Below are 22,140 nucleotides of genomic sequence, written 5' to 3'. Positions count from 1 at the left end.
CGATCCTTGGTGATCATGTCGTCAGTGCTTGTCTTCCTAAGATGTGTATAAGAGACAGGAGAGAGAGAGAGAGAGAGAGAGAGAGAGAGAGAGAGAGAGAGAGAATGACTCACAGTTTAGAGAAATCACTTTGTCATCTGTGTAGAGGATGGGGGAGGACTTGAGGCAGTGAGACTACTCAGGAGGTTATTGCAGCCTAGCCTATGGTTCCTGCCTCAGTGACATTGCTTTCACTGCTCTTCCTACCTAATCTCCTCTGGCTTCCTCTTCGTCCAACTATACTTCAAAAAGTTTTTTTGTTGCCCATCAGTTTTTACCTAGTCATTTATCCTTTAAATACTCCTGCCCCTACATGTAACAAAGAAAACACTTAAGCAAAGCCAGATCTGCATCTGTAGCCTCCATGTCCTTATTGAGAGGAGGAAGACATGTTTCCTTATTCCATTCCCCTGGACCAATATTGTTCATTATATTTAATCAGAGGTCATCTGCTGCTTGGTGTCTTAGTCAACAAACATTATCAAGTGTCAAACATTAAATGTGAAATGGGTAAGAAATAGGGAGTGGGAGACACCACTTTCTTCTTATACAGTATATTTACTATTTGTTGGCCTTCTTGCTAAGCTCTAGGAATGCAAATACAAGTAGAAACCAAGAGAGCCCATGTTCTCCACATGATACCTTCTAATGAGGGAAGAGAAGACGCATAGTGGAGCTAGAGTTAGAAAATCGGAATGAGGGACAAAGGTATAAGGAGGTTGCATTGAACAGGTCAGGTAGTGTCACAGTGCTCTGATTCCAGGTAAGAAAAGGTGAAAGGTCACTTATCAGAGGCCAGGGCCCCAGGGTCAGGAGCCCCAATTTCAATGAAAGGGAGGGAGATCAGAGAGGAAGAAATATTGGCTTGGGAGCCAGAAGACATGGATTTGAATACTCTGGCTAATACTATCAAATTGTATAACTATAAACTTAATCTTTCTAAGCCTCAGTTTCCTCATCTATTAAATGGGGATAATAATAATGGCATGATAGTTCACAAAGCTGTGATGAGGAAATCAACTAATAAATTTAAAGTGATATGTAAGAGTGACAAGTTCTTATGAAAAATCAGTAAAGAAATTTTTTTTGGGGGGTGATCACTTCCATTTACTGAAAGGGAAACTGAGCCACAGGAAGGAGGAATTATAATTACCTAGATGGGACAGAATGGTGCTACATGCCCTGCATGATTCCCTATGACCTCACTCTCTCTCACTTCTCCCGTAGTACCTGGAAACGTGGGTGCCTTTTGGCCAGCCCTGTCAGATCTGCATGTGTCTCAATGACCGCAGGATCAACTGTACCTCTCAGCCTTGTCATACGGCCAGATGTGAGTCCCTTTGTTTTCTACCTCTTTATACCTCTCCAGGCAATGGCACTACAGTATGTGGGAAAGAGCCCTAGACCTATCTGCCACAGACTAGCTGTGTGACACTGGGCAATCTCTGCGAGCTTCGATTTTCTCATCTTTTAAAAGAGGATCATAAAACTTGGCTCTACTTATCTCATGAGGACTTCAGGAGGAAAATGCTTCATAAACCTATGTAAATAAATAAAACTATATAATTTATATAAAATATAACATATATAAAATATAATATAAATTATATAAATGGGAACTATTCTTAATTGAATCTTCAAGAGACTTTGCGAATCCCCCAGCTATTAATGCTACCTCTCCTCTCCCAAATTGAATTTACTGTGAATGTATTATATGATTTCTATTTCCGTACCTATTTCAAGGAATGTACATTTCCTGAAGACAGGGACTGGTGTACAGCCATTGTTTCACAGCCTAGTAGCTGACTCCCTTCATACAACAAGACCCAACACAAGCACTTATTTCTTGTGTTCACTTTCTATCTGTTGGCCCTCTTACCAAGTTCTAGGAATGCAAATAAAAGTGAGTACAAAGACAGCCCCTGTGCTTCTCCACGTGCTTACTGGCTAATGAGGGAAGAGAAGACATATAGAGGAATTAGAGTTAGAAAATGGGGCATGAGGGACACAGTTCTCTTCATTGATCATAAACCCACTCAGAGCAAACCCCTCATCTCATATACACAGACCCCTAGGAAAGCCAAACATTAGTGGAGGTTTGATTTAGCATTAGTCCTATTGAGTAATTTCTTCTAGAACTTGGATACATGACCCAATACTTGTTTTAAAGGCGGATTACCCTTGGCAGAGGGATATATATTTAGTTTATTAAGAAGTCCATGGAAAGAGACATCTTTGTTTTCTCTGATCCCCTGTTCCAATATATAGGTACTCCAAATCATGCCAGCATTTTTCTTTTCTTTTCTTTCTATTTTTACATTCTTCTTTACCTCTGATTGTAGCCACCACCTGTGGTCCTTGTCAAGTAGCCCGTTTGCATCAGCATCCAGGACAGTGCTGCCCAGAGTATGAGTGTGGTATGTATCTGATTTATGACATCTCCTAAATTCACTGGGTTTTGTGTTTGTCTCTAAGCTTTGACAAATTGACAAGGTGTTGAAATAATAGACAGATGTAATTTCAGAGTCACTGATGGTAAGCTTTGAGAAATTACAGAAAAAGGCAAAGAAGCTAAAAGGCTAGATTTAGGTAAACATCCTGATTTTTAAAAAGGAGGAGAAAAGGTTGATTATGGAAACTATAGACTACTAAGTCTGGTATCTAGAAAGTATAGTCCAGTAAGCCTGATTCCTTGGAAACTTCTAGAATTGATTATTAAGCAGATGGTTGGTAAACATTTAGAAAGGAGTGTGGTAATCACCATGAACCATCATGGGTTCACTAAGAACAAATTTTGCCAAACTGAATTAAGTTCATTTTTTGATAGATATACTGTTGTTAGAGGAAGGAAATGCTATAGTTGTAACATATTTAATATCAACAATATATTTACAAAAGTCTCTCATGATGTCCTTGTGGATATGATGATGGAATATGAATTGTACAATTATACAATGAAAGATATTTACTGATCTTTTAACCATAGTACCCAAAGAGTTGTAAGGGGGAAAAAGGTTTTTTTGGGGTTCAATATATTAAAAGATGATCACCAGAGGATTGAACAATTATCAATCTTCAATTAAGAATAATCTCAAGTCAAAATTGACTTTTATGGAAGTTTATTTACAATTGAGAAGAGAGAGAGGAAATAAGAAATAAGAATCTAACACAGTAGGTAAATTACTATGATCCTCTAATTAATCCAGGTAGATCTAACTAACCCTCAGCTGAGAGTCAGAGGGCCAGAGGCCCAGAGGTGAATGAAGCAAAGCTTTATTCACAGAATCTATTAAGGAAGTTCCTTAAGAGAAGTTCAGGAAGATTCAGTCAGTCTTTAAACTCACCACCTCCATGCACCAGAAAAGTTAGATCTCCTTCAACAACCACCCTCTTCACCAGAAGCCCCCTTCAGCAGAAGACCTTTTCCTTTTAAAGGGGTCACATATGCATCACTTCTTGTGTCTCCCTCCTACTTTGCATGTCCAATCACAATTGCTTCTTATTAGGAAGCTTAGGGGGCAGTCAGTTGATTCTGATTGGTCACCCACTCTAGCACACATGGGTTAAGGACCTCCCAGAATAATCACCTTTGGTGATTAAATCTAAAGATGGGCAGTTTAGTCTTAATCCAATTATCACATCATTCATTTAAGTTCAAGAGAGAATAGACACAAAGAGAAAGAAAGAGCGATGTGCTCACAGCCACATGGTGTAAAGGTTAAATTTAGTGGTTGGACTTAAATTATATGAAATAACATGGTCGCTGGATATATCTCAAGTCAGAAGTTTATTTAAAAAACAGAGGGGAAACAATAAAGTAGAAAAATGTGAGAGAGGTTAGAGAAAATACTTATACTAGTCCTCAGCCAGGAGGGCCAGTAGTGAGTAACAATGAGGCCTCTTCCAAGATGGAAGCTAGTCTTTTAGGAAATTAGGAAGGAGTCAGCCTTTTTCACTCATCCAACGAAGTAGTCCAGGAGTCAGAATCTAAGTTGAAGCCACAATTCAAGCAGCAGTCTCCAGTGAAGTTCTCTCAAAGACTATCTCCAGGAGACACTCTCCACAAGACTCAACTTCACCAGACTGCCTCAGCCAAAGGAAAGAGAGAAAGAGAGACAGATAGACAGACAGACAGAGGGATTTCCTCTATTTCTGCCTTTTGTCTACACATTCTGTTTTGGCTCAGCAGAGAGTTACATGACTTTTCATCACCATACAATAAATATATAGGAAACAGAGAATATGTATTCATGTTTTGAAGGGGGGAAAGAGATCTTCTATTATTCCTGTTAGAAGCAGGTTCACCAAACCTCCACATGAGCTGGTACTTGGCAAATTATATTGTATTTCTTCTGAGGATTGGTCCCTCATGAGATAGTCATTCCCACCCCTTATCCCATTATACAATCAAAGGTAAGATTCAAGCCAGCTTTTGTTTAAATGATTGGAAAATCCAAATTGGTAGTCTAAATTAAATATTTTTTTAAACCAAATACTATGCTTTGAATATATATGTGCATATATATATATATATTTGAGTTTTTTTATAATAATTCTTTATTTAATCTTTTTTAAATGTTAGACTATCTTATCTTCTGCCGTTAGATTGTTAGCTTCCTAGAGACAAGCTATAGATATTTTTTGCTTCCTTCAGGACTGGGTTCTGAATAACGGGTGCTAATCCATTGATTGGTTCAATGACAACCTCTTAAGAATATGACTGTGTATTCCTGCTAACTAGCACTCTCTCTTTCTCTTTTCTTCAGTTTGTGACCCAGGGAACTGTGACCTGGCCCCTATACCTCACTGTGAAGATGGGCTTCAGCCAGTGCTGACCAACCCAGGGGAATGCATACCGAACTATATCTGTGGTAAGGCCAAATTCCAAATGACACAAATGTCAGTCTTTTTATGGTGAGGACCATGAGTGATGAGACAGAGCTTACCTGAGGCAGTAATTAGAGGGAAGGGAGGAGGACATCTTCATGGGAAGGCTAACATTTTTCAGGAGTGGAAGAACTAAGATTCAAGACTAAAGGAAAGCAAATGTAATCTGAAGAAGAGCAGGCTAGATGGAAATCTGAGTAACTGTGGGCCAATATTCAAGGGATTGAAATGAATATATGAATTAATTGCTAATTATTGAAATGAATATATGAATTAATTGCTAATTAATAAATTTAAAGCTTAAGGAATATTCTGAAGATTAGGAAGCCAAATGTGGCTAATTGTCCAAACTTGAATTGTTTCCTGGAAGCTTGAGTCATTTTATTCTGGAGGTTTGTGTGCCCCCACCCTAGCTAACTGAGTTTTTGTGTGGTCCCTAGGAGCCTCCCTCGCCTTCTACCATCTCTTATACAGCTATGAGGTTTCCACACCTGGGTAGTGTTAAGGAGGTTTCTATACTTGAGACTGAGAACCTAGTTAGGAATCTATTGAAATAACTGAAACTAGGTTATAGCTCCTAGGTCAAAGCCCCCAGTCCCCTACAGAATGAAGTGACAAAGAGAAAAATAGCCATAGCCAAAACAAGACAGAAACCCCCGACATGCTTGGGGAAATAGCCCAAAACCACTAACTACAAAGGATACAGAAGTTACGCTTTAAGAACTATAGGGCGCCCCTAAATCTGTCAACACCCGCCACCTTACCCGCCACCCCCTGAGTCTCCCGCCACCTCCTGAGCACCAGCCTGGAACCCCAAACGTATATAATCTTTACTCTGACTATGCCCCGCTCGGAACTCCTTTGCTGAGCTCCCCTAGCTCACACTAGCAATAAAGTCTTCCCTTTGTTTGGATTGCATTGTCTCTGTGTGCTCCTTGGGCTGTCATCCATTTGGACCCTAACAATGGGATGTGGAAAAGGAATGAAGGGAAAAGGGATCAGTAATATACAGGTAGAAAAAAACCATGAATCACATCAAAGTCACTTAGTGCAACTCTGTGGGGAAGTTCAAGTAACTGATCATCTTGAAAAATAATTCTTGTAGGGGGAAGCTAGGAGGCACAGTGGATAGAGAGCTGGACCTGGAATTAAAAAGACCTTGAGTTCTAATCTGGTCTTAGTTGCTTCCTAGATGTATGATCCTGGGCAAGTCACTTAACCCCAGTTAATGTAGCCCTTGTCACTCATCTGTCTTAGAATTGGTACCTAGTGTTGATTTTAAGACAGAAGGTAAGGGTTAAAAAAGAATTCTTATTAGGACATATCATTTCAAATACTTCCAAGGTCATAGAGATGTTTGATGTGACATCACTGAACCTCCGTAATGTCCAATAGGCCAGAGATGCTATTGAGAGTGAGGAAGAGAACAGTTTTATGTTTTCAATTTTGACTAAAATCTTTTCTTCCCTGAAGTTTAATTTCTTTTAGATCTTGTTTAATTTCCTTCAGGCTCTGAGTTGGAGAGGTCTATGATAATTTATATCACCTATTTAATATTTAATCTGGGCAAACTCTCTGCTGGGACTTTACATTATTGTCACATTGCCAACCATTCCTGGGTGAAATTCTCAGTAGAGGATGACCCCAGTGGCATTTCCCCTGTGTGTTTCCATCCTTTCAGCCTGCAACAAGGAAGAGTGTAAAAATGAGCCTATCCCTTCATGCCCTCCACACCGGACCTTGACTCCCCGGAAGACTCAGTGTTGCACTGAGTATGAGTGTGCTTGCAGCTGTTTCAATTCCACTGTGAGCTGCCCCCTGGGCTACCTGACTTCCTCTGTCACTAATGATTGTGGCTGTATCAGTACCACCTGTATCCCTGACAAGGTAAAGTATCTGCAGCTTTTGTGTTTTTTTTTTTGTTTGTTTGTTAGAAAACCATCAATGCTTTATTTATTAGTGGTCTTATGAACTAGTGTAACCATTCTGGAAAGCAATTTATAATTTTACATAAAAATTTACTAATAATCCATGTTCTTTGACCCAGATGTATGGATTTATACCCCAAAGAGATGAGAGAAATTGTGTTCTTAATACCCAGAACCTGTCTTTACTGCTCTGATTCCTTGGTCACTAAATTGACAATATCATATAATCAGGATCTTTGGGTTCTGTCCCTACCTTAAAAAGAAACTTAGGTGAATCCAAGTACTTCTGGATTCTTGTGGGAGACATAGGATAAGCTGAAGAAAGGGTCCTTGCCTATAAGGAAATTAAAGCCTCGTCAAAAAGGTAAGCACATGGACCAGTTAGAAAACAATTTATTTATTCCTTCATTTGTTAGTTACTGAGTACCTGCCATGAGCAAAGTACCATACTGTTGGAGATACAAAGAAGTTGTTATTTTTGAGTAGTTTCTGACTCTTTAAAACCTCATTTGGAGTTTTCTTTGCAAAGGTATTGGTGGTGGTGGTGGGGTGTTTGCCATTTCCTTCTCCAGCTCCTTTTATAGATGAAGAGACAGAGACAAAGAGAGTTAAGTGACTTGCCCAGGGTCACCCAGCCAGGGAAAGGAGATTTCCTGATTACAGACATGGCACTTTATTCATTGCTCTATCTACCTGCCCAATTATAAAGAAGTAGAACTTATTTATTGTCCACATTGTACTAGATTTAAAAATGCTTAATAACCTGGTGCAAAATAGACAATAAGAGGCAGCTAAGCGGCACAGCTGGGCCAGAGTTAGGAGGACCTGCGTTCAAATGATGACTCTGCCTCAGTCAAATCCAATTCATCCACTAGTCAATGACATTCCAGTGAAGTCAATGATTTTCTTTGAAAAAAAAAAAGATTGAACAACAATATCTTAATGGAGAATTCTTGTGGATTATATTAGTCCTAATAATGTAGGCATTTCCCTTTGCTAGGGGAATGCCTAGCCATCCTAGGTTGTCATCAACTATTTTAATGATTGTCTTGTGGAGGAAAGAGGGTGCTCATTTTGTGTGGCCCGAGAGGGTCAATGCATAGAAGTTCTAGAACAGAAGATTGCATCTCAGAAGAACTTGCTACTAATGGGAGCTATCCAGAGTTGGAGTGGTGGCCTTAGCTCATTGTGAATTCCCTCTGTAGTCAAGGTCCTTGACATTTTTCTGGTCATGAGTCCACTATGAATCTCTTCTCAGAACAATGTTTGTTGCTCATGTATAATTAAGGGAAAAGCCAAATTCCAGCTAGAAGTTAGTGAAAATGAAGCAATCATATTTCCTATCCACATTCATAGACTCCTTGAAATGTAACCATTTTTTGAGAAAAAACCTCCTGCTCTCCAGACCAAATGACCAACTAGTGTGACCCTGGGCAAGTCACTTAACCCCATTTGCCTAGCCCTTGCACCTATTCCATCTTAGACTTGATACTGACAGAAGATAAAGGTTAAAAAAAAGATTTCTAAAGAACTTCCCGCACAACTCCCCTGTGAGAAAGCTAGTGCAAGTGTTAATATATTTGTTCTGAAGATGAAAAAATAGGCTCAGAAAAGTTGTTTGACTGGTCTATAGTAACACAGCCCATAAAGAATAGAACCAGGATTCAAACTCACATTTCTTCCTTTCAAGTCTGATGCTCTTTACTACATTATGCTACCGAAATCTGATCTACAACAGGAGGGCTTGGAAGGACTAATTGGATACATGGGACTATGTGACTATATAATTGGATGAAATTGCCTAGATACAGGATAATAGATCCAGAGCTAAAAGGGACCTGGAAGCCACTTATTCCAATCTCCTAATTTTAAATATGAGAAGCAGAGACCCAGGGATGCCTAGTGACTTCTTGTCCATGATCACACAGCTAGTCAGTAGGAGATGCAGCATTTGAACCCAGGATCTATCACAGTACTAATATGCCTGCATCCAGTGTGGGTTAGAGATTTCAGAAAGACTGATGGTAAGGAGCTAAGGAGAGTAGACAAGTGAAGACTACAGGCAGTGACTAATTACTTTTTTCCTTTTCTTAGCTTCTGAATTAGTGCCAATTCTAAGACAGAAGGGTGGTAAGGGCTTGGCAATGGGGATTAAGTAACTTGCCCAAAGTCATATAGCTAGGAAGTATCTGAGCCCAATTTGTACCTGGGTCCTCCCATTTCCAAGCTTGGTGCTCTATCCATTGTGTGATCCGGCTACCCTAGTTGCTTTCCTCGCCTCTAGCCAAAATGTTTCTTTTTTGGTTAAAAAGAACAACAGAAAGATTGGAATGAAATTTAATGAGGTCAGGAGGAACTTTTCCACTCCTTGGCACTCCTCCTCATGTCCTTCTTTTGGACAAACATAATAATGCATTTAGAAATGCATAATAGATGCATTTCTAAAGCATTTTAAAGTCAAAACGTCCTTCATTTACATGATCACATTTGATAATGGCCTGGCCCAAAGAATGTAGGAATATGTATTGAAGAAGCAAGAGACAGATATAGCAAGGCTTCAGAAAAGAGGAGCAAGATCTCTGAGCATGTTCTCAGCATCAAAACTGGAGGAGAGAGAAAAACAAACCAGAGTGCTGGATTTGGGAGGGACTTCTGATATCATCTAGTCCAACTTCCTTATTTTATAGATGAATAGTTGATGATTTGTAGATGTGGGTATCATTATGTGAGTTATAGATGATGTGAGCAGCTAGGCGACACAGTGGATAGAATGCTGGGTCTGGAGTCAGGAAGACTCATCTTCCTGAATTCAAATTTGGCCTCTGACACTTACTAGCCAGGTGACCCTAGGCAAGTCACTTCACCTTGTTTGTCTCAGTTTCCTCCATCTGTAAAAGGAACTGGAGAAGGAAATGGCAAACCACTCTAGTATCTTCACCAAGAAAACCCTAAAATGGGGTCACACACAGTCAGACATGACTGAACAAACAGAATTCATCATCCTCATTTTACAGATGAAATTGTTGATCTCAGAGAGATTAAATGACCTATTTATGGTCACATAGTAATTATCAGAGACAGGACTTGAACCTGGATCTCACTGACTCCTTAATCAAAGGTTTATTCCTTGTGACACATAGACTCAATAAGTAGGAGAATATGCCTCATAATTCTCTGTAACTGTATATATCTAGCATAGTATCACACACATATAGTAAGACTAACAATTTGATGGATAACTGAATGAGAGACTCTCAGAATTTTAGACTGGAAGGGATCTCAGTGACCACAAAATTCAACCTATATCTGCTCTCTATGAGAATATATCTGAAAAGTAGTCATCGAGCTTAAATCCTCCAGTGAGGGAAATGCTGACTTCCTTAGGCAGCCCATTTTACAGATTGATGGTTAGCTCTAATTGTGAGGAAGGTTTCCTAACATGAAGTTGAAATTCGCCTCATTGGAATTTTCATATTGCTCCTGGTTCTGTCCTCTTCCATATGGCAGTGTGTGTGTGTGTGTGTGTGTGTGTGTGTGTGTGTGTGTGTGTGTGTGTGTATGTGTGTATGGACTGTTCTAGTCAGGTTCAGAGAGGATCATTTCCACAGTGGTGGTTGCTGAGTGATAAAAATCCTTGAAGAGAATGATCATGTTCCCCTGAGTCTCATCTTTTCCAGTCTAAACATTCTCAGGTTCTCCCACTGATCTTCCTATGACAGAGACTCAAGACTTTCTGCCATCTTGGTTTTGCCTTCCTTTGGATACTTTTCATTTTCCCAACATCCCTCCCAAAGTGGTGCCTAGAGTTGAGCATAATACTTCAGATGTGGTCAGACCATATTCAAATGAAGAGATGAATATTTTCTAACTGATTCACACGTATAATGCCATCTCTCCAGTTAGACTCTAAACTCCTTGAGGAGAAGAACTATGCCGTGGCTTCCTTTCACTAGAAAGTTTACAAACCACGGTGACTGTACCCCCATAGAGCTCTGTAGGGTTACTTATGTGCCCTTTTCAGGGGTAGGATTGGGAGACGCAGAAAGTGCGACAGTTACTTTCTTCTTTGGAAACTCAGACTAATAATGGTCTGGCGCCTTTGAAATTTAGCTAACTTGACCAGTTAAAACTGTTCCATCCTGCCTCTAGCTCATTCAAGGTATAAACAAGTTGAAACCTTATGTCTCCAGGTTTGTGTGCATCATGGCACTGTCTACCCTGTGGGGCAATTCTGGGAGGAAGGCTGCAAAACTTGTACCTGCACTGACCTGGAAGATGCTGTTGTGGGTCTGCATGTGGCTGAATGTTCTGATAAGCCTTGTGACAAGAGCTGTCAGCAGGTAAGTAAGGTACCAGGTGGGTGCCTTTGGGTTGGGGCAGGAAACCCATATGAGGAGAAGACTCTAAGAAGGGATTAAAAAAAATTCTTGTACTGAACACCATATACAGTTTCTCAGTTCAGCATCTTTTTTTTTAGACCCATACCTTCTATCTAATAATTAATACTATGTCTTAGTTCTAAGGTAGAAGAGTGGTATGGGCTAGGCAATGGGGATTAAGTGACTTGCCCAGGGTTAACCAGCTAGGAAGAATCTGAGGCCAGATTTGAATTCAGCATCTCCCATCTCCAGGCTTGGTTCTCTATCCACTGAGCCACCTAGCTGTCTCCTCAGCATCTTTTTGACGGCCATTTGGCAACCATTAGAAGTATAATGTGAAGTGCTGGTCAGTGGGAGAGGGACATAAAAAGCTTGAGAGGCAAAGATTAAGCCTGGGAAACAGACAGTAGCTAGGCAAAAAGCAACCAGTCTAGGGAAAGAAATCCCATTATATTCAGCACTATCTAAATCGTCATTCAAATTTTGAATCAGATATGGGATTCCCCTTGAACTAAAAGTTCTGCTCTGCTGACTCATGGGGTTTTGGATGTGACTCTAAGTCCCTAAGGGCCACCTTAGGGAGCATAAACTCTGGCAGATCTTACTAAGGTGAAGAGGCTTCCTGGGTGTGCTCCACAGTAGACTGTGTGTTTGGTGTCTGAAGACCAGACTAGGCAGATTCAGAGCAGACTCTCATCAGTCAGTTAATAAACATTTATTCAGTACTTACTATGTGCCCATCACTGTGCTGGGTGAGAGATGTTAGGAAGAATCAACAGATTAGGGCCATAGATTGTATCTGGAATGTGAGAGGAGAAAGGAATAGCAATGTTCGGAAGAAGGTAGGGATTGAAAGGAAAGATGATGAGTTTGACTTGCGACATGTTGAGCTTAAGATGTCTAAGAGACATTCAGAATAAGATCTCCGATAGGTGGGGCAGCTAGGTGCCTCAGTGGATAGAGAGCCAGGAGGCCCTGGGTTCAAATTTGGCCTCAGACACTTCTTAACTGTGTGACCTAGGACAAATCACTTAACCCCCATTGCCTAGTCCTTACCGGTTTTCTGCCTTGGAACCAATATATAGGATGGATTCTAAGGTAGAAGGTAAGAGTTTAAAGGGAGAAAAAAAGATGTCCCATAGGCATTAAAATGTTTGCTAGATGATAACAATTTTTGGCCTTGGAAACTCATGGAAACCATTTGCTAAGGTGTAAAGAGGTTGAGATCTATCCAGTGGTGATAACAGCCACCCCTCCGAAATCATGGGTCTGCTGAAATATGGAGGTTTAAGCACGAACCTCAACTAGTTTAGAATGAAATGGAAAGGCTGGAAAAATCTGGGAACACTCCCTTTTCTGTTTCCATTCTAAGCAGCTTTTTTTCCCTCGAAGGCACTCCCTATCCTAGTCCCTCCATCTCCTCACTCCCTAACACCTTGACATCAGTGACTATTTAATTTTTGTCTTTTCTCTAACACCTGACACATAGAAAGTGCCATGAGAACATACAGGCTCTTCTGGGTCTGAAGTCTTTAAGTCAATATTTGGGAGACCCCTTTTTGAGTCAAATTTGTTATTTAGAAATCCCAGACCCAAGGAAGAGAAACTAATAGGGAAAGTGGTTTAAAATAAGTTATTATATGAGATTTTATAATAATACTATGAGAAGAGTAGTGGATAACAGGAGCTATGGATACATTGTGGTTGTTTATATAAATGTTAATAATAATATAACAGTGGGGAGGCGGGTGACAACAGCATTGTGCCATTGGGGAGAGGAAAAAGGGGCCACTCTAGGCCAGACAAGTGCGATTCTTGCAATTAGCCCAACAAAGCACTCCTCTTGCTTTGTTCAGTGCCTTGGAGAGCATTTGTATAGAGTTCTTTTGCTCTATTCTCCAAGGTGAAGATGATCCATATGGACCCATTTGTAAAATGAAGGGATTGGATTAGCTGAGCACTGACCTTCCTTCCAGCTCTAAGGCTCTTTGTGATCTGATGCCATAGCTCCAAAAAGGTTAAGGTCCCCTCCTGCCTTTGGTAAATCATGGTCCCTATCTCTGCCTCCTTTTTCCCATGTGGCATGAGTGAGGATGAGAGTTGGTCCCAAGGAGATGTAGTGCAGTTCAGTAAGATCTCTTGAGCTCATGAACTCCTCCAGAGAATGGCACATTAATATGAAGCATAATGGGCAATTTCTCAGATAGTCCCAAGGCTGGGGGAGTGTTGGGAGATCAGAATGTATCCTGCATGCACGTACCTCTGAACATCTGTGGCTGCTCACTCCCTCGTGAGGACTTTGCTTTGAGACCAGGCATAGCTCTGGGTCCTTCCTCCTTGGCTTCTGACATACACAAAGACGTCATTGCTTAAGTAACAGAGACAATATGGTTCAGCATTAAAAAAAAAAAAAAGCATAGAGGCAGAGGATCTGGCTTCGAATCCTGCCCCTTACCTTATGGCATCTGTGACCTTCAGTAGTTCACTTAAAGTGATACTACTTCAGTAGTATCACTACCCTAAGCCTCAGTTTCCCTCTTGGTAAAATAAGAGGATCTGATTAGGTCCCTTCCACCCCTAACTCTATGATCTTACGGTCTTTAATGGTATCATTTTGTACTTTTAGGGGCAGATACCAGAGTATATTTCCTCAGCAAAATTGAACAATCCTAATATAAACAACCAGTCAATAATCACTAAATAGGCCATCCAACAAGCATCTATTAATCACTTATGATGTGCCTGGCACTGTGCTGTGTGCCAGGGTTACAAAGACAAAAACAAGATTTTGGGTCCTCAAAAAGCTTGCATTCTATTAGGGTAGGGGAGCGTGACTAGGAGAAAGAAATCCAAGGTAATTTCAGAGCAGAGGTCCTAGAAGTTGGGGAGATCAGGAAAGACCTCCTGTAGATGGAGGCACTTGAGCTGAGCTGTGAAGGAGGCTAGGGAATCTAAAAGCCAGAGGTGAGATGGGAGTGGAGGGACATGGAATATCTTGTGTTAAAGGACCTCAAGTAGGCAGGATGGTCATCTGAGAGAGTTCCTGAAGTGGAGTGACGTGCAGTAAGTCTAGATAGGGAGGCCAGGCAAATGCCTGGGTTGCTGGGTCATCAGTCAGGGATGCTCGCTTTGGACAGTGCCGTAATCTCATGGGCAAAGAGACAAATGGTGGATTGCCCCTAGCTCGTGCTTTGGTGGGACGTAACAGAGATCAGCTATTCTCTATCATGCGTAGACTGCAGAATTTAGGAGGATAATGGAACAGAATTCAGGGATTTTGGATCTTCATGCATTTGACATTTAGTGAAGAGATATTTGAAATGTGGCACTAATAAAGATCAGGCCACTTAGTTCTTATTGAAGGATGGGCACTATAGATCTCTAAACGGGTTGGGTCTCTGGAGGAAGAGATTGGCTTCATGTTTTCTCACCTTTCTCTAAGCCATGCCCTTATGAAAGGTGGCACTGAGAGCTTCCTTAATATTTTAACCCTGGTCTCAGGTTCAGCTCCTCATGTTGCTGATGCTAATGAAGGAGTCCGGCTCTTCCCCATGTCTGTGCTGCAGGTGCTGCTTAGCTTTCTCACCCAGAGATCAGAGAACAGTATATGGTTTGCATTCAGGGGCTGGGACACCTAAGACCTACTACTGGGCTAATGTTGTTGAGATTAAGGTATAACGTGGGATGAGAACTCATTTCTTTTCCTCCCCTGACAAAATCAAAATGTTTGTGGCATTTAGCCCCTTGGAAGAGAAAACGTAGGGGGTGACATGATACTCTTTTAAGTTGGAAGACCTAAAATGTGGAAAACTTGCTCTGGTTGGCCCCATAGAGAAAAGAGCCAGCAATGGGTAAAAGTTATAGGGAGGTATATTTCCTAAGTCTTAGATATGTTTGTTCCAAAGTGAAATGAGGTAGTGAGTTTCCTGTCTTTGGTATTCTTCAAGTAGAGGGCTGGAAACTCTTTGTTGAGCGTGTTTCATAGAAATTGAATGCTTTAAATACAGGTTGGACAGGATGACTTTTGAGCTCCTTTCCAACTTTGAGATTCTCTGGCTTTTCCACAATCAAATTATCTTATCTGAATGTGAAGCTGTACTATGGTCCCTCCTTAATCCTTGCACATGGTGAAAATAATTATTCATAGTTCTGTGTATTCGTTAACTTATTTTTGTTTGATTGTCCGCATGTTCTATTCATTCAAGTCAATCTACCAATCATTTATAGAGAACCTAATGTAAATAATGCCCAATGCTAAGTATTAATGGAGGATTCAGAGGTGTATAGGACATGCTCCCTGCCCTCAGAGAAGTTGCATCTATTGGATGAAAGGTGTAGTATACAGAATTGGGGTCATATAGTTTTTTCTAGCTTTGGCTGGGTTCCAAAAGCTGTTAGAGGTTTGGAATCTTGAGGAAAAGGCAGTTGGCTGGATCTTCCGTGGAGGGAGGTTGTCAATGAGCGGAGCTGCTTTGAATATCTAGCTTTAATATTGAAATTTAGCCTAGCTTTGATATATTTACTTAAGAAATTATTATTTTAGATAAACCTTTTATATCTTCCTATCCTAATACCATCCCTGCTTTCCCTCCCTTACCTTATGTGTCTGTGGAGTTAATAAGGAGAGTAATTAGAGAGGAGTTAAATCTGTGAAGAGTTACCTGATTGACAGCATTAGTTATAGTTAGTCAGTCATCATTTATTCCCTTTAGATAGTAATAGCACTTAGTAAAGCTGAATTTAAAGGCAGGTCCTTACTCAGACTCCATCTTTGCTTCCCTTCCCCCACCTGAGGTTCCTGAGACAACTGATAGGGCTTTCCTTTGATCGACCTTCCTAACAAACATCCTTCAAACAAAATAAACCCTTTTGTGTTTCAACAACCCTATTAGTGTAATTTATCTGTTAGTTATTAAGAGGGAAGAAGAGGGAAAGAGACAACATACTCTGGGCTTAGAGGGAAGCTGGGGCATCCATCTTGAAGGAGGTGTTACTTCAAAACAGGTGCCTTCCTGTGAAATTAACTAAAGCCTGTTTGTTAATTTCAGTCTAGTCTATTTCCCTCAGGTTGTGTTTGAGTCTAAGTCCCAGTCTGTAAGCCTGCTGTGTTTGTCTGTTTAGTTTAACTTCTTTTCTCCCTAAAAGATCTCTGTTTCCCTTCTGTGTTATACTCCTGACTTCAGACCTATTATACCTTGGATCTCCTTTAATCCCAGCCTACATGTAACTGAGATTACCCACTTAGCAAGTCTCCAACATCCTCCTTTCATTTCCTTTATCCCAAACACCTTTCCTCAAATTACCCACATTACAAAGGACATAAAAAGATGACCTGAAACCTAAGGGATTATATGATAGATATCAAGTGAATGGTGTTGATATTAAATGTAGTGGGAACTAATAGGAGGGGGATAATGCTATGTATGGGTTAAGATGATTAGAGAAAGTTTCAGGAAATAAGTAGTATTTGAGATGAGATTAGGGGACAGGCAGGTTGCTAAGTGGATTGAGAGCCAGCTCTAAAAGCAGGAGGTCCTGGGTTTGAATCTAGCTTCAGACAATTCCTAGATGTGTGACCATGGGCAAGTCATGTAACTCCTAACTCCCCTTTGCCTAGCCCATATAGCTCTTCTGTCTTGGAACCAATACACAGTATTGATTCTAAGATGGAAGGTAAGGATTTTTAAAAAAAGAATATGCTAGATCTGAATAAGAAAAAAAGAGGGATCTAGTATTCTCAGTGTTGGTGAGAATTTTCAGTGTTGGGATCACTAAGAGGTACTAATGGGCACAGTGTGTCTGAGGGAACGAGGCAGACCTGTAACTGGTGATTTTGGCACCTGGGGCAACCAAGGACCAGTAGCTGAGGACTAATAAACCTAAGGGAAGTAAGGAGTGCAACAACTGATTTGTCTTTAAATCAATTTTGTAATTTTTAATGTGATGATAGTTGATGAATGAAGACAAATTCAGTTGAACGGGAGGCAGATGCAGTCACTGTTGGGATTTAAGGGCAGCATCTTAGAATTGGAAGGGAAGTTGAAGGTTACACGGTCCAGCCTCATGTTCGGGTAGGTGGACCATGAGGATAGTAAAGATGATGATGGCTACCATCCCGGATTTTCTCTGTAATGCTTTAGCTTCCACAGATCTAAGCATAACTGAAAAACACTGATATTGTATATATTTTGAAATTGCTGCTTTGCTTGATAGAAGTTATGCTTCTTGAGATAAAGGACTATTTTGCTTTTGTCTTTGTCTCTCCAACATCTAGCACAGTGCTTGGCATATGGCAGGCATTTAAAGAGCTTTTTGATAGATAAGAATACTGTGTTGCCACTTTTGTTCCTCTTCTTAATGTCTCCTTTTTTTCTTTTCTCTCTAGGGTTTCACCTATGTCTCTCAGGAAGGTGAATGCTGTGGAAAGTGCCTACCATCAGCCTGTGAAGTGGAAGGCGGCTTCCACCGGGGAGACTCAGAGATTCACTGGCAGAGTGTAGGTCTTGGGTGCTTTGGGCATGAGTTTGAAAACACGGGGATAGAATTGGGAAAAGGTTATGTTTTTTTCCTCTTCCTTCTTTTTATACTTGGTACAGGTAGCGTTTTACCTTCTTAAAGAAGTAAACTGTCATTTGCCTTATGTTCTCTCTCAATAGTTTGACTGTGAGATAGTTAGAAATCATGAACCAATGGAACGAAGAAGATAAGGAATGTAGGGACAGGTAGGTGGCTCAGTGGATATAGAGCCAATTCTGGAGCTGGGATATCCTGGGTTCAAACCTGGCCTCAGACACTTCCTAAAAGTGTGATCTTGGGCAAGTCACTTAACCCCATTGCCTAGCCCTTACCACTCTTCTGCTTTAGGCCCAATACCCAGTATTGATTCTAGGACAGAAGGTAAGGGTTAAAAAAAAAAAGACAGGGGATTTGGGGGAGGAACAGATGAATGTTGTAGAAGGAATGTCAATAATGGGTCTATATCAGGTGACCTTTACCTGGGGTATGTGAATATAAACTCATTTTAAATACCCCTAGATACAGAGTAAGGGATACTATTATTATCAGTATTGTCCATTCTAGAGATAAAGAGGCTAAGTGTTGAGAATGGAGGCAGAGTGAGGATTGGAGAGTATAATACTCTTTTCCAGTCTGGATTATATTCTCCAATCCTCCCCCTACTCTCTTTGGTCCCCTTATTCTCAACACTCACTCTGTTGGTTGATTTTACTCTAGGAGGGTACTTACTGAGTTGCAGGGGGTTGACTGACAATGACTTTGATATATGAACTAAAGCCACCAATAATGTTTATTGAAGAAAGACCCATACTGGAAAAGCAATTATATTTGACTGAATTTCCAACATGCTGTTCCCAGAGTCCCACAATTATCTATGGAGAGGAAAGAAATATGTTTCATTCTGTTTTCTAGGGCCAAAACTAGTCTCTGTGATAAACCTGAGTTCAGTTGCATTTTGGTGTTGGTTTCATTTACATCGGAGATGTCAAATCAGAGCTAGTAGCAGCAACGCTCTAGCCTTATCAGATTAAAAATGCAATTGTGAACTATTTGACAAAAATAAATGAAGATGCAATTGAACATAGATAATGTTAAGTTGTGGTTTTCTAAGTCAGTAAGCCTTTTGCATTTTAGTGGCCCTCTTTTCTACTTGAGTTTGACTCTACTGGCTTACATTAACATTTATATAACTCTTGTTATAAAACAAAGTGCTTTCACATACATTTTTATTTGATTCTCATAACCTGGAACAAATATTATTCTATTTCCAAAGTTACAAATGATCTCTTACTTGACAAATCATGGAATCACAAAATTTAAGAGTTGGAAAGGGCCTCAAGTGGCCACTTAATTCAATCCATATGTGAAAGGAATCTCCTCTCCTACATGCCTGACCAATGGTCATCCAGCTTCTGCTTAAAGACCTCCAAGGAGAGAGGGTGGGAAACCCAGCACTTTTTGAGAAACTCACCACTCCTAGAGATAGCCCATTCCATTTTTGGACAGCTTTAATTATTAGGAAGTTTTTCTTGACCTCCAGCCTAAACCTGCCTATTGGCAACTTTCATTCATTGCTTCTGCCAAACAGAACAAACCTAATCCCTCCTCCATAGGACAACCCTTCAGACATTTGAAGGCAGTTTTTATGTTCTCCCTCTTTCTTTGCTTCTTTAGGTTAAACATGTCCGGTGTCTTCCACCAACTCTTATATGTCATGGACCCAAGTCCCTTCACTATCCTGATTGCCCTCTTCTGGAAACTCTCCAGTTTATCAATTTCCTTCTTAAAGCATGGTGTCCAGTAATGATGACAATATTCCAGATCAGCTTTGACAAGGGCAGAGCACAGTGGAACTATCACTTTCTTATTCCTGGAAGCTAAATTGTATTATATTATTTTTTCTGCTGCTACTTCCCTTTGCTGACTCATATCAAACTTGCAATCTACTAAAACACTCTGCTTTTTTCAGAACAATTCCTATCTACCCATGCGTCCCTGTTAAATACTTGTGGGGCTGATTTTTGTTTGTGCCAAAGGGCAAGATTTTACATTTATTCCCATTACGTTTTATCTTATTAGATTCAGTACCATGCCCTGGCTTATCAAGATCCTTTTAAACTCTGATTCCATCATTGATTGTGTTGGGTTTCCCTCTCAGCTTTTTGTTCTCAGCAAAGCTGCTGAGCCTCCCAGCTATTCCTGTATCCAAGTCATGGATAACAATTTATATGGCACAAGTCAAAGAGGTACCACACTAGACACCTCTTGCCATGTTGATATTGAACTATTAACAGCCACTCTTTGAATCCAGCCATCCATTCAGCTTTGAAATCATCTCATTGTGTTATAATCTAATCCATGTCTTTCCATCTTCACAAGAATTGTAAGAGATAGTTTAGAAAAATTGATAAAAATCTTGGTAAGCTATATCCATAGTATTCTCTTCTCTATTAGTTTAATAGTGCAATTAAAAAGGGAAATGAAGTTTGCATGCTTTGACCTATTCTTTTTTTCAAACCCTTACCTTCTTTCGATTCCAAGGCAAAAGAGGAGTAAGGGCTAGACAGTTGGGGTGAAGTGACTTGCCCAGGGTCACACAGCTAGGAAGTGTCTGGGGTCAAATTTGAACTCAGGATCTCCTGTCTCCAGGTCTGGCTCTCTATACACTGCCCTGATGTGACCTATTCTTGATGAAGTCATAATGCTTTTTTTTAAATAAAAAAATTATTTAAAAAAACACAATTTCTATCAGCATCAATACTGTATATTGGTTTCAAGGCAGGCTAGGCATTAGGGGTTGTGACTTGTCCAAGGTCACATAGCTAGGAGGTGTCTGAAGTCATATGTGAACTTGGGACTTTTCATCTGTAGGCTTGGCTATCAATCCCCTGAATTGCCTAACTGCTTCTATATGGGCTTTTTATACTCACTATTTCCTTATGAAGATGTTCACTAATTACCTTTTTCACTCTGCTCTAGTATTTTCCCAGGAATTGAAGTCAAGCTCACTGACCTAATAATTAGGTAGACTCTCTTGTTTTCCATTTCTGGAAAGTTGGGACCATCTTGTATGGTACCACTTCCATTTTCTATGATCTTTCAAATATCTCTTATAGTGGCTCAAAAATCACATCTGCCAATTCTTTCAAGAGCTAAGTTAGTTTATCTGGGCCAGGTGATGTGAATTTATTAAAGGAGCTAGGTTCTTCCACTAGTTCCTTACTTATTGTGGATCTCAACTCCCTGTTAGTCATTAGTATTGATTTTCAAGAAGGAAGGAAAGCTACTCAACAACTAGAAAAAAATCACAAGCAGTATTATTATCAAAAACAGCTGACCCCCAGGGCATCAACTGCTACCAACCCATATGCCTACTTTTTAATCTATAGAGATTAGAGATGTGGGTTAAAGATTATATGCCTTATACTATATATTTTTTGAGGAAACTTCATCTAACAATGCAAGTCAGCAACTTCTCTGAAATTTATATTCTTGGAGAGTTGCCTAGAAAACTGAGAGATGAAGTGATTTGCCCAGGGTAACCCAGCCAATATGTGTCAGATTGAACCCAGGTCTTCCTGGCTCTTTCGCTGATTATCCATTATGACACATTCTCAGAAAAATTATGAACTAATAGTTACCCACATTTATTTAGTGCTTTGAGGTTTACAAAGTGCTTTCCTCATTAGAAGGCTCTGAGAGGTGAGCTACAAAATATCATCATCACCATTTTGAAGGTGAGAAAATCATACCCTCGAGAGTTATTGATGGATCCTACTCTGCTCTTCCACAGGTTGGCTCACAATGGAGATCCCCTGAGAACCCCTGTCTTATCAACGAGTGTGTGCGAGTGAAAGACCAAGTTTTTGTTCAGCAGAGGAATGTCTCCTGTCCTCAATTAGATGTCCCCACCTGCCCTCTGGGCTTCCAGCTGAGCTGTAGTCAGGCTGCAGAGTGCTGCCCTTCCTGTCGTTGTGGTCAGTTTGGTTGAACATAAGGATCTTTGGCTGGGTGGTTGTGTATGTGCTGGTGCTCTGGCTTCTTTTCCTTCCTCTGTTGGATGTCATATCCTTTAGCCTTCTAGCCTTCCAATATTGAATATAGTCTCTTTTATTTCTGGGCACTACCATGACAGTTCATAAAATTATAGGATTTAGAGGTAGGAGGAAACCAGAAGGTCATCTAGTCCAACCTCTTCATTTGGTGAGTGAGGGGAACTGAGGTCTAGAGGAGGTGAATAACTTGTCCAAGTTCAGGCAAGAAGTAAATAACAAAGTCATGATCTGAACCAAGGTCCTCTGGGTACTGGTTCTAAGCCAGAAGGTAAAGGTTTAAACAATGCTAACCATCATCTGAGCCTTCACTGAGTTATAATCTCTTTGCTGGTGGAA

The 22,140-nt window shown here is 40.4% G+C and overlaps 1 protein-coding gene across 1 annotated transcript in view; it reads left to right on the top strand.

Annotated features, from left to right (window-relative positions):
• The window catches only part of VWF (von Willebrand factor), a 211,659-nt gene that overhangs the window by 170,281 nt on the left and 19,238 nt on the right, over nucleotides 1–22,140 (top strand). The window contains exons 38-44 of the mRNA XM_044677836.1: nucleotides 1,267–1,369; nucleotides 2,382–2,456; nucleotides 4,806–4,910; nucleotides 6,608–6,813; nucleotides 11,045–11,194; nucleotides 17,619–17,729; nucleotides 21,543–21,726. Of these exons, the coding sequence (XP_044533771.1) occupies nucleotides 1,267–1,369; nucleotides 2,382–2,456; nucleotides 4,806–4,910; nucleotides 6,608–6,813; nucleotides 11,045–11,194; nucleotides 17,619–17,729; nucleotides 21,543–21,726 (934 nt within the window). The remainder of the gene's footprint in view (nucleotides 1–1,266; nucleotides 1,370–2,381; nucleotides 2,457–4,805; nucleotides 4,911–6,607; nucleotides 6,814–11,044; nucleotides 11,195–17,618; nucleotides 17,730–21,542; nucleotides 21,727–22,140) is intronic.

This window comes from Gracilinanus agilis, chromosome 5 (assembly GCF_016433145.1).
Source record: "Gracilinanus agilis isolate LMUSP501 chromosome 5, AgileGrace, whole genome shotgun sequence".
Taxonomy (NCBI): Eukaryota; Metazoa; Chordata; class Mammalia; order Didelphimorphia; family Didelphidae; genus Gracilinanus; species Gracilinanus agilis.
The sequence above is the reverse complement of the archived record's forward strand: the minus strand, read 5'-3'. Positions and strand labels throughout refer to the sequence as shown.